A 13,853-nucleotide genomic window follows, 5' to 3' on the forward strand; every position below is an offset into this window, starting at 1 on the left:
ACTTGGTAAAACATTTGCAATATTTAATTTTAGCAGTATAACTTACTGAAGGTGGTTGACAAGATCTGAGTCTAGGGAAGAGATCTATATATAGGAAGCATCACATTTCCTTTCAAACTACTTTAGACAATTAATTTCTTCGCAGGTTAATATATTGCAGATCATAGCAATGAGCATTTAGCTATGGAGGAAATCTGAGCTGCTTTAAATTTAGTTGGGTTGATCGGGTCAGGGTTCAGTTTCTTGTAAAATGGCAGAATTCTCCATTATATGAAATTTGAATGCATACCACTTAAAAAAGAAATTTGAACTGGAACCAAATTTCCTTGTTAGCATACAATTGATTTAAAGGTGCTTCATTTTTAACTTCTGCAGTTTATTTCTGGGTGAGTTCAATAGGTTTGGATAAGTAAATATGTAACTGACTTTAGTATCTTATAACAAAGGCAATTTGATCATTTCCTCCAAAATTTGGCATTTGGAGCAGTCAACAATCATGGAATACTGAAAGAAAGGGTCAATTCAAATCTTTCGATTTAAGGTTTTATTCAGATCTTGGAAGACCTCCTCCATTAGTTAATTGTACGAAATTGCTACTGTGTCCTAAACTAGATCTATAACTTCACTGTGTATATTTAGGGCAACCTGCATCCTCCTACATCCCTTCCTTTGATAATATGTAGTAGCACTTGAAGCAGCCTTATTGGACTTTGTACAATGGGTTTCTTAGTTATAGGCATATAGGCGAGTAACAGCAGCAGACAAAATGTGGCAGACTGATTAAAATTCTCTCCCTGTAATAGTCATGATCCCTTTATCTCTCAAGCGAATATCAACTTTTTAGATATAATTTTCCTACAATTCCATCAGTGGTTTTCAATGTATCTACCAGGCCTTTGTCTCTCACTTATTTTTTCTTTGCACAATTGCAATGCATTTTATCTGAGTGGATCATGATATAGTCATAACTGGCTTTCCTTTTCTTTAATAGTATGTGATCAGTTTGGATCTGAGCTATTTGAGATTTTTTTTATGTTTGCAAAGACTGACCCAGATTAGTCAGAAGCATCATAACAAACAATTCAAAAATGTGCACACATCATACTACTGGAAAAACCTAATTTCTAGCCCTGGTTGCTATTTGGATTTTGCTGCCTATGAGCTATGTTTCTGTCCAACATTTTTTATGAACATATATGTCATAGGATCACGATAAAGATCAGACTCAAGAGAGCTTTTGAATTTGGTTTATATGGACAGAACAATGTTATCTTAAATTCTTCTAAAGCTAAAATACAGGGAGAGTATTGATACCGTCTTCCAGTCTTATCTTTCAGTTCATTCCCTTTTAACTCTTACTAGTCTCTGTGGGCACGTTATGTTCTGTGACAAATGGTTTCAGTATTGGATATGTCCAATTAATCACCTGCAGAGCTCCCTGATGTTAAAGGTCGTTCTCAGGTCTGTTTCCCACCAGCTTGAATACTGGTAGACTACTATCTGCTTTTTCCACATCTGCCTTTCAGCCACCTCATCAGCTTTCATCTAATCAATTATATCCTTAACACAGTGAAATCAAAACGTTGCATTTGGCCATAGCTCTGATTCCATCACTGGTGCATGATGTATTTCCTGATATCCAATTGCAGTCAGTATTTTCATTTTACTCTTTGTTCTTTGAGATTTGCTTTTGATATCCCCAATAGAGAAAGCCATGAGTATTTTAATACCTCTTTTCACAAATGCTTGCAGGAAATAAACATTCCCCCCACCAACCCTCCCATTTCATTACCAGAGATGTCACACAACATTTTACATTTTTAGAATTGCTGAGGCAGTTCTGCAGTAAAATGATAATGGATATGCTTTGAGATGGTGATGCATATCACGATGTAACAGTGACATCAATAACATAAGACCATAAAATGTAGGAGCAGAAGTAATCCATTCAGTCCATCAATCATGGCTGATTTGATAATCCTCAATTCCACTTTCCAGCATTATCCCCATAATTCTTGATTCCCTTGTTGGTTAGAAATTTGTCCATCTCAGCCTGTCAACAGCAGGCATGTTGCAATGAAAGCATGGAATACTTATATAAGATGTATGTATAGAGAGCAGTATTATGTACAGTGGTGTAAATAAAAGAGTTTGCAGAAAGCTACTGGAGTCAGATTGCAGTCACTCATAAGTAAAGAAAACAATTACAGGTCACGAACTACCAGCAGAGACAGGGATACAGTCTGTTCTGATATGATGCAGTAGTTCCGTTCCCATACGATCCTGCATTATAAGAAAATTGCATCATAGCAGCACCATTAAAACCAATGAGATCAGAATCGCGTTATAGCCGATACAGGTAAGGAAAGTTTGTGTTCTACAAATAATGGTCTAAATTCTTCAATTGCATTATAGCCAATTTGTGTTGAAGAAAGGCACATTATAGCAGGACCGACTACACCATCTCTCCAATGGGCAGAATGAAACCTCAGCCAGAAATCTCATAAGATCATGAACTAGGTACTACCTCTAATGTTACTTAGAGGACTTATAAAGGTAAGTCACTGAGTATGCTAGGAGACAAATCAGATGTAAAATGAATTATGTGAAATGAACCTTTAAGTTTTCTGCATAGACTTAAAAAAAGCTATGCTGCCAATCTGAAATAAACCTGCAACAGGTCAGTCAATAACTAAAAAGGGAAAAGAGAGTGGGACTTTTCATCTTTATTTCACTGCAAAAAGCATATTTGCCATTCAATTTATAAATTAAATTAATCTTTTACTAAACTGGTAAGTATAACTTTTGTAGAAGTGAGACACAACAGTAGGAAAAACTGTGCTTGAGTGAAGAAAGACAAAAAAGGCCATATCTTTAACACATCCTGTTATCACACACTGATTAATTTCCCAGCCCTAGTCTCTCTCTCTCTCTCTCTCTCTCTCTCTCTGCATGACCCTGACATGAATGGACCATGCTATCATTAATGCTTTAAAACAGACATAAGTGATCAACAATGTACAAGTTATCATATCCATATGCCAGTAATCCATCTTCTGCAGATGATGACTCAGCTGTGAATGTGGATCTTTACCCTCTTAATTTACAGCTGTTTTAAATCAAAGTATTGAAAAGAATAACTGAAAGTATTGTTGTTGGTAAAAGAATCACCAGGGATGCAGATTGTTCAACTGGTAAATTTTGCTGCACTTTTGGCTTCTTCTAGCATTTCCATCTTCAATGTGTTGGAACTGTAGTTAGAAACCATTTGTCAGAACAGTTTACAGGAGTGTGTACATTTACGATATCAGGTTACTGTGACATTTTAGTTAAACACAATCTACTGAACATACTTTTCAAGATACACTTATGTCAAAACATAATCATTCTGAATATCACATGATGTCAGTTTGGAACATATTGTATAATTGATGGTGTTGATCTGGGCAAAATGTCTTCATGCGGTGTAATGGTTGGCATGTTTTAAAAACTGTAATCTCCTTAGAGAATGAAGTGGATAGGTGGGTTTGGGGAGGAAAAGTGCTGGAAGGGTGTGCAGTGGGCTGCAGGATACTCTATTGCAGTGGAATATATTTTTATTTTGATAAGACAGAGTGAGATATAATATAATGGGAAACATTTCTCCCATTGTTGCAAGTGGAGAAAAGGCTGAGTCAGGTTTACTGAGGATAAAATATATTCTGCATTCTTTCAGGATTTGACAGGGGACCTGACAAGTGGTCCAAGCTTTCTTCATGCTTTCAAACTAGGATCCCTTGTCATTTACACTGGAATGTGGGAAGAATATAATTCCCTTCCAGTATGGAATCAGTTAGGGAAAGAAAAATGACTTTATACTTAGATATCATAGAAGGAATGTAATAACATCACAACTATCACTTTAAAGTCTATTACACGACTAAAAGCTAAAACAAATCTTTTCAATTCTTCATCATGCAATCAATCTTATTTTTATATTCACCACATGTAAAAGCTATATTTCTATATGGTTATGTGCAGCTCAATGTGACCGCTTGACAACTGGCTGTTACAAGACTGTTTCCAACCGCAGCCTAATTTTCATATTTAGCTGGCAAATGTATTTTGGTGACTTTATTTAAACAAAATTACTTAGAAATTATGTTTTGAAAACAAAACTCACTGTATGCTGGCTGGCCTCCCATTTGTGAAATTTCCAATAAAATATTGAAACGTAATCTTCTGGCAATAATAAATGCTGTGCTGAATGATTTATCCAGCTTGTCAGACATGAATGATGTGAATCCAGAAAGGCTGTACCTTGAGTTAAAAATATTCTGTGGTTTCACAACCATGAAGACCCCTCACTTCTATATCTTTAAACTGACCATTGTTAGCAGTTTTGTGGAGCTTTATAAATAGATGGAATGACAGTTTACTTTTAATGCTTAAGCTCTCCATTTCTGGTTAACATTTATACAATGAACACGTCAGCTGTTTTACGATGGGTGTGTATTTTATTTATTTGTAGGACTTATGCGGTGCGCAGACTTGTGACACGCTAGGAATGGCAGATGTTGGAACAATGTGTGACCCAAAGCGAAGCTGTTCTGTTATTGAAGATGATGGACTCCCATCAGCCTTTACCACTGCTCATGAGCTAGGTATAGATTACATTTAGCTATGGCAATATATACAATGCTTTTCTATATTTTCATCCCATTTTTGCTTTAATTTTCAGCATATTGTACAATGTAATTCAATATCGTTCATTACACTGATATTCCTCCCAGGTTACATATAAGTAAGCATATTGTGTAAATGTTGTGAAAATATTCTGATGCACTTTCTTGAACACAAGCAAAACATTGTCTTCAACCAATTCTTTTAATCAGGCAAAATAAATCGAAGCAGAAAATGGATTCAAGTTTAAGAAACAGAGTGCAGTGACTGGTGTGTACATGATATTTTTTTATCATCAAGGAATTAAACAAAGAGAGAATTGATAATCCAGAGACAGTGTTGTTTACTAGCTATTTGCCCTTGGACATTACAAGAAATTGTCATGAGACTTTCGCTAATTAGTCAGTGAACTTTCCAGATCTAGTGAATGCACTCAGTCACTGCCAGGCACCAGTTGGCATTATGTGCTAAAGTTCCTGGAAAGATGCCAGGCTGTATCTTTATTGCAGCTGTGCTGAACGACTGGAGGCTGTTACAAATTATAGCAAAATGACCATGTTGAGGGACCATGCTGAATGGTCTTAATTCAGAAGAAGCTGGCATCTGCACAAATCATTTGCCCAGATATATTGATAACTTTTGTGGGAGGAGTATGAGAGCTGATTATCTACTCTTTTGGCTTTAAAAATGGATCATTGAAAATTATCGATAACACAGTTGGGAAATACGTGGACCTTACATAGTTCATTGAAGAGCAGTCTTAGTTGAATTAAGTGAGGTAAAATATCTGACAGTATTTTGCTATGTCTTTTGATAGAAAACTGGTTAAATGCATTAGATTATCCTAAATGATCTTGAGTAACTGACAGGATTCGCGATTCTGCATTTAATTTAAAATTTCTTTGTCATTGCTTTTAGGCCATGTGTTTAATATGCCACATGACAACGTCAAGGCATGTGAAAATGTGTTTGGGAAGTTGAAGGACAATCACATGATGTCACCAACCCTCATACACATTGACCGCTCTAAACCATGGTCAGTGTGCAGTGCAGCCATCATCACAGATTTCTTGGATAGTGGGCATGGTAAGTGGGAATTTATTACTCCAAGACAAGGGCCGTGTGAATTTTTAAAACAATACTTGTATAAGTAATCCACTTTTTACTCTCAACAGAATTTCTTTAAGTACAGTAAAGTTAATTTATTAAGTTGTTTTTCGTGGGCTGAGCCATTGCACTTGCAATAATACCAAAGATGCCTTTCACAACTAAAACAATAGATTCACTAGAGAGAAGCAAAACCAAAAACTGAACAGTGTATTTTCATCACACCACATGCTAACTGAGTAGAAATTTAATGTATGTGGTGAGCTGTTGAACTTGTAATGGGTTAGAAGCTGTGTTTAAAAAAAAGTTCTGAAATAGATGACCCTTTGTTAACCCTTATTTTAAATGGGTTACTATGTCATTGAGTAGAACCATGATTTTTATATTGGAAAAATTTGCATTAATCAATAAGTTAGAATACCTGCTAGTGAAAAGTCTCTATTGCAAAAGGGAATTCCATGCTAGGGAAAAACAATGTTCTGTATGAAATGTTATATCCCTCGCTGCAGTAATCTTAATGGTTTCTTTTTGATAATAATTGATTCTATTAAAAGCAATAATGTAAGTATTGTCCATTTCAAATAAAACACCATTTGCTAATATTTTGTCTTTAGCTCTTTGGCTGGAAATTTCTCACACAAATACAATTACTTCATGCACTCACTATGACTAATATGCAGAGCATTCACCAGCCAAATGTATTAATTAAATAAGATAGGGTGGGAGCAAATCAAATGGCACCATATCCATTCACTTTTGAGTTTTAGGTTAACAGATAATTTGGAAAGATCAAAAGTAATTTCTCTATCTTTGGCAATTATAAAAGACCCCGCAAAAAAAAAACTAATTTGGGCATTCTTAACTAAAGGCACAAAACTGTTTACAATTTGATATTACATCGGCACTTTCAGTGTTCAATAAGCAAGTATGACATAAGTGACTGTCAATCAGTACCCACCTCAACAGGGTATGATGTATAAGTTCCTTGCCTTGTTCATCAATTTAAAGCAGTGATCATAGATATCTGATTTGCATAGAGTCTAGTGACCACTACTTGTATATAAACTTATCTTCAAATATAGAACCCGCATTTTACCACACATCCTTTTTTTTGTGATTGATCTGTTTATGTCTAAAGAAAACCTCTGTATAGTGATTTTCAGAGACTTAAATGTAACAGGCAAGTTCAGAATATTAACTTAAGAGTGGTATGAAATTGCTGAATCAATGAGATCAACACTGTAGTGTTGTAAAGAAAGTAAATATTCAAATCTCAGTTTAACAAGACACCTTGCTTTCCATTAATTTATTCAATGAGTTGAGTAAATTTTTTGAATCAATTTAATATCAGTTGATGTATAAATTTACTAATTCCTTGCCCAAAATGCATGAGTGCTGTACTTATAGTATCCATAGTTTTTCAGGAGTAGCTTAGGCTCATTTCAAATGTTGATTGGATTGAATATTAATATTTTATTGAAAGATCTAAATGTTTGTTTTGATATGTTTGTTTTAGGGAAAACATATTTATCTATGATGTGTCTATTTTGCAGGTAGAAGAAATCCAACCATATTCGTAGGGAAAGAACAGAACACTGAATTACTGAATTCAGTAATAAATTAAGCATTTAGTTAGCATTTCTCCCATTACTTTGAATGGATAATGTTGGAGTGGAATGCATATATTGAAACAGAAACTAAAACGTTCTGAGCAGATGTAGATATAATTTCACATAATTTTGGCATCTGACTGGAAAGTCAGAGAGGGAGTGTAGCTTATTTTGAGGCCTGATCTGACCAGTAGAATTAGGGCATTCAGCCCATTGAATCTGCTCTGCCATTCAATCATGGCTGATATGTTTCTGAACCCCATTCCTTTGCCTTCTCTCTGTAATCTTTAATTCACTTGCTAATCATGAACCTGTCTATCTTTGTCTTAAATACACTCAGTGACTTGGCCTTCACAGCCTTCTGTGACAATGAGATCCACAGATTCACCACCCTCTGGCTGAAGAAATTCCTCCTCTTCTGAATGAGATCCCCCTCATACTTCTAAACTCCACTGGGTATAGACTCAGAGTCCTCAGTTGCTCATATGCCAAGCCCTTCATGTCTGAGACCATTCTTATAAATCTCCTCTGGATCCCCTTCAAGGTGAGCATGCCCTTCATAGCTCACAATATTCCAAATGTGGTCTGACAAGAGCATTACATAGCCTGAACAATACGTCCACAGTTTTGTGTTCTAGCTTTCTCGACGTGAATGCTAACATTACATTTACCTTTCTAACTGCCAACTGAACCTGCATGTTAACCTTAAGAGAATCCTGAACTGGGATTCCCAAGTCCCTTTGTGCTTCAGCATTCTGAAGTCTTTCCCATTTAGAAAAAAGCCTAAGCCTCGAATATTCCTACCAAAGTATGAACATTATTCCATATTGTATTCCATCTAGCTCTTCTTTGCCCGTTCTCCTAAACTGTTCAAGGTCTATGCAGCCTTCCTGCCTCCTCAACATCATTCCTTCTGTCCCTCCACCTATCTTTGTATTATCTGCAAACTTAGCAACAATGCTATCAGTCCCTTTGTCCAGATCATTAATGTACAGTGTGAATATTGTGGTCCCAACTCTGAACCCTGTGAAACTCCACTAGTTACTGCTGCCATTGTGAAAAAGACACCTTTACTCCCACTCTCTGCCTTCTTTCAGACACGATGATCTTTTACTATAAATTTTGTATCCTCTGATCCTGCCCCACTAACTACCTGACAAAGGAGCAGGGCTCCGAAAGCTTGCACTTCCAAATAAATCTATTTGACAATAACCTGGTGTTGTGCAACAAAGTTAACTTTGTCCACCCCAGTCCAACACCTGTACTTCCACACTCTGTCAGTCAGCCAATCCTCTATCTTAATTGCTTTTAACTTTAAGAAATAGGCAGTAGGGTATTTTTGGGAGCACAGATGGAGAAATCCTTATAGTTGAAAATAAGGCAAACAAAGAAAGCTGGGTGATTAGGATTGCTCACCATTTTATGCTCATCAGGGCAAGGATGACTGAGGGAATGATAAGTGATAAACACAAACTGGTCAGACATCAGTGTGGTGAAAGCTACAAGTACACAGACACTTGACAGCAACTGATAATCTGCTGTGTGGAGTAACAGCAGTTAATTTTTTTGTTGTATTTAACCTATTGCTCTGAGTCATCCTGTTCAGAAATGTTATTATACACCTCTGAATCAGGTGGGACTTGAACCCAGCTCTCTTGGTCTAGGGAGAGGGATGCTATCGCTGTGTCACAAGAGTCCCTTGTATTAGCAGTTGCTATTGTGTGCCTGATGATAATCACATGACATAATATTGTTAATCCTGTTACTTCTCATGAGATATTTGCTGAGTTCATAGTTTTAGAAGAGAATGAGCCAGGCAGAGTCCAGTGGCTCTGTTCAGACTGCTTAACATGGGCAGCTGCCTAAATTCAAAATCAAAAAAGCCAGACAGTTTAAAAGTTTAATTGATTTGAGATCCCACATGGTGCAATTGCTCGTTTGTAAGGATTAGTCCAGCTGTGTGCTTTGGATCAGAAAACAGGATTTTTAATAAAATAATAGTCCAAGTAAGCAAAAGATTAACTGAAATCAAACATTGAAAAGCTTTACTTTACTTAAAGTTAAGGGGAAATTATCTAACAGAGACTATTTTGAAAAAAAAGTTCTCTATTCTGAAGAAAAGAAAGTTTGCAATATAGTTGAAGCACTTTTGTGAGAATATTAAGCTTTCTCTGCATTGCCTTAACAATGAATATCATTGTCTTGAACTCATGTGGAATATAATTTTATTTTGATTTGTATGCTAAATACTTATTAAAATTGAGCAAAAAGCAAGAGCCAAATTATTGTGCACAATGGTAAGTGCACATAGGATTTGGAGTGAATTTATAGGTTTGTCAAAATTATGCAGGGATATAAGGAAAACACAAAGGAAACTAGAAAACACAAGCACTGCTAGTATCGGCCCATTCCACCATTCAATGCAACTCTTGCTGATTCTGGGCCTCAATGTGGAGTACTTTGAGCAGAAAAAGTTAAGGAAGGGTTGAAGAGAGATGTTCAAAATTGTGAGGCTCTTTGATAGAGTAACTAAGCAGAAACTGTTCAGGTAGGTTGGTAAGCAGGAACACAGATTTATGATAATTGGCAAGAGAACCAAAAGGCAGATGGGAAGATTCCTTTTTAATGTAGTGAGTTATTGTGATCTGGAACATGCTGACTGGTGGTGGAGGCTGCTTCTCCAGGAACTTGCAAAGTGAATTGGAATTGGTTAAATTCAAGAAAAGAAAAAAAAACAAATTGCAGGGCTATGGGGTAAGAGCAGGAGAGTGGAACTAGCAGTCTAGTTCTTTCAAAGACTTGGAACAGGCAGAGTGAGCTAAGCAATATCTTTCTGTATGGTAGGATTTTGTTTGTACAAAATACCAGTATTTAGATCATTGATTTGGAGTTAACTTTGAATATTAATTTAAACTTGAGAAATAGCACTGAGAAATTAAAAACCAATGAACCATTATATTATTGTTCAGATTATAGACTTGAGGGAGATATAGATGACCATATGGGTTGACAAATGGGTTTGTTGGTAATTCTTTTTCACAAACAATTGCATGATTTGGATACAGTTCAAGTTAATAACAATGTTGCAAGAGAAAAAAAATCTGTGAAGTCTTTTGGCAGAGGGGGGTGAAGATTGTGATAATCATATTGGACTGTTACAGTTTCACTGATTTGATGGTAGCCAGTTGACATGATAACTTATGGAACCATTCCATACTTGCAATTGAGATAATTGTTCCCATTCCCTTAAAGCAAACTGCAAGATATAATTTTGTATTGCACACCATGAAAATGTTGTAACTGATGTTGAATTAGTATTGAATGTTATTTACGCAAGCAATATATATAATTTAACTAATTGGCTGGTGTACTCGGTCCAGATGTTTCTTAAGTAAATGCTACTTCTTTGACCATTCTAACCACATGTTAGAAAACAGATTTGGTTATCTGTTATGAAAAATATGTCACATTCCTAGCTAGTTAGGTTGGATCAGGAAAATAGGAGTGTAATTTCATCTTTCATCTTGTGAATTTCCTCTTCCAGAAGAATTTGCTGGGGTGCATTAGAAGCATTGTTGAATACCATAGACAGCTAACTGGACCATTTAAGACCCAATTTAGGCATTATTTTTCAATGGTGCTGTCATTTTGATAGAGGCTTCATACTGCAGTGGCACAGCTGTTGACAAGAAAGGCCACAGTCCAGTCTGTCACTCATCCTGATATAGGCTTCTCCCCTTCTTCTGTGAATTCTATGCAGGCAACTGGGATGTTCTCATACTCACCTGACCTGCTTTGCTCATCTCAGATATATGCTGGATCCTTAATAGTATGGTGAACAGATAGCTGAGCAATGAGGAGGCAGAAGGTAATGCTGCTAACATGGCACACTAGAATGTCCGACCCTCTGAGACATTGTAATGAATGCTTTGTTTTAGTGAAGCTTCCTGAAGAGAAGACCAAATGTAGTTTTAATGTTAACAATATGTAGCCACGGAATATCAATGGTTAATCTCTTTCATTCACAGGCGATTGTCTGCTAGATGAGCCAATGAAGCCAATTACATTGCCGGATAGCTTACCAGGAGAAAGCTACAACTTGAACCGACAGTGTGAACTGGCATTTGGGGTTAACTCCAAACCGTGCCCTTATATGCAGCCTTGCATAAAACTCTGGTGCACTGGAAAAGCACGTGGGCAGCTAGTGTGTCAGACTAGGCATTTCCCATGGGCAGATGGAACAAACTGTGGAGATGGAAAATTCTGTATGAAAGGTGTTTGTGTTACAACCCACGATGTGACAAAATATAAGGTGAGCTCGCCAAATATTTCCCATTTTGAAAGAATATTATAGCTGTGTGACATTTCAGTTTCCATTTTATTTTCATTTCACACTAAATATTTGTATTCAGACATTCTGTGATGTGTTCATGTTATACTTCCTCGGATCCTTTTTCAAATCATTGTTGTAGTTATCTTACATCTAAAATCCATGCAGGGTAAATTTTGAATATCTGACCTATGAACAAGAATATTAAATCACACAACTTTGAATATATTATGAAATTCAAATAATCTCGGTACTTGGTACATAAATTGACTTTATTTCATTACAATGTTTCAATCCCCAGACAACGAACATAATAAGTAACATGCAGGAAAATATGTCACAGCAAAATCCACAGGAGTTCATTGGCAAGCATAATCAACCGTGTTGTGTCATCGAGTTCAGATATTTGTTTCAATACCATTTCAGTATTATCTGTCCTTGATACAGTTACATCTGGGTGCAAATTGTTATTCCATCACGCATAAATAGATTAAAATTACCATTTAAGTTAGTTACTTGCTACTTGTGTCCAATTACAATTGAAGATCTGGGGGCACGTGGAACCTTTGAATTTAATTAAGTGCATCATCAGTCACAATTTTTAATAAAGTATGAAGCGAATGATCTCCACAAGAACAAAACACTTAATCTTATAGCTTTTTGGCTGAGTGCAAACTGGGTCAGGTTTGGTGGAGTGACTCTTGCCTGCAGGCAGAACAAACTTTCCATCTGTATATATTTCAACAGCTGACGCATTAATTGGCATTTCAACACTTCCTGTTAAGTATTGATTTTGGTCCTACTCCAGAACAATTTACCACCTACCAGGGATCCTTGAATTAACTGGCATCCCTGGATCAGATACCAACTTTAAATGTCGTTGTGTCCCAGGCAAGCACAGTCAGTCCACAGCTGCCTTGTCCAGTTCCTAACTTTTGTCCTGGGTGTGGCAGATGGGCGAATCAATGCTTCATTTTGTGGGCATGATCCTGCAAGATGGAGTGGTTTCCAGGTGGGACTTGCTTTGTCCCCAAGGACCAGCAGTGGAGGCCAAGACCTCAGACCATCCCAGGATTTATTCCAGGGTTGGCATCCAGGTTAAAACTTTCTCAGCCACCTGGAAAATCACATGACACTGTAGGAAGCGTTCTTCACCCTACTAGCATAAGTGCCACCATCTTCTTTCCGATAGCTCACCCTGCCTCTATCTCTGCTACTGGACTCACCTCCCAACATGTTCTACCATTCTCACAAATTTATTCAACATCTTCCCCCCTCACTTCCAACCACAATAATGCTAGCCCTGCATGCCCTTTGCAAGGCCTGCTCATTTGCTTGGGATGGTCCCCACCAGCACCAGCAGTGGTAGCTCTGTCACCCATTTTCATCTCCCTCCCTCTCATGCCTGGAGCAAATCAGCCCACAATAGGACGGAAGGAGTCAAAATGGGTAATGTGCTGGCATTCAACTCCTCACCCCGATCAGCAGAAGACCTCAACTCTGACAACCCTGAAGAAGGTCTGGATTGTTATTGGATGCTGCCCTTTACTGGCATTGTGCCATGATTCCTTGAGTGAAAGCTATTCCCCATAACTGGACTCAGGCCTGTTTTCAACTGCTGTGCTCTTCCAGGCAAACTTCTTGGCTTTTTCCCTGTGTGCGATGGCATGGTAAGACAGAATTATGTGAGCCTTGTGCCTCTGGCTGAGGGGGCAATGTAGACAAACCCAAGACAATACAGGAATCCAAGTAGGGTTAATGTGAGTGAATGCTATGACACTGATTGAAGAGCCAGTAGATGTAGACTACCTCTAGACGTAGACTATCTGGTCAGGTCCACACCCCCCAACAAACCACTGTCCCCTGCCACCGCAGGAATTGCAACACCTGCACCCACACCTCCTCCCTCACCACCATCCAAGGTCCCAAAGGAGCCTTCCACATCCATCAAAGTTTCACCTGCACACCCACCAATGTTACTTATTGTATCCGTTGCTCCCGATGTGGTCTCCTGTACACTGGGGAGACTGGATGCCCCCTCACAGAGCGCTTTAGGGAACATCTTCGGGACACTTGCACCAATCAACTCCACCACCCTGTAGCCCAACATTTCAACTCCCCCTCACACTCTGCTGAGGACATGC

General features: G+C 37.6%; 1 protein-coding gene across 1 annotated transcript in view; it reads left to right on the forward strand.

Moving 5' to 3' along the window:
* Positions 1–13,853, forward strand: part of LOC132829549 (A disintegrin and metalloproteinase with thrombospondin motifs 15-like) — a 50,943-nt gene that overhangs the window by 22,587 nt on the left and 14,503 nt on the right. Inside the window, exons 3-5 of the mRNA XM_060846790.1 lie at positions 4,511–4,643; positions 5,581–5,748; positions 11,408–11,691. Of these exons, the coding sequence (XP_060702773.1) occupies positions 4,511–4,643; positions 5,581–5,748; positions 11,408–11,691 (585 nt within the window). The remainder of the gene's footprint in view (positions 1–4,510; positions 4,644–5,580; positions 5,749–11,407; positions 11,692–13,853) is intronic.

This window comes from Hemiscyllium ocellatum, chromosome 29 (genome assembly GCF_020745735.1).
Source record: "Hemiscyllium ocellatum isolate sHemOce1 chromosome 29, sHemOce1.pat.X.cur, whole genome shotgun sequence".
Classification (NCBI taxonomy): domain Eukaryota; kingdom Metazoa; phylum Chordata; class Chondrichthyes; order Orectolobiformes; family Hemiscylliidae; genus Hemiscyllium; species Hemiscyllium ocellatum.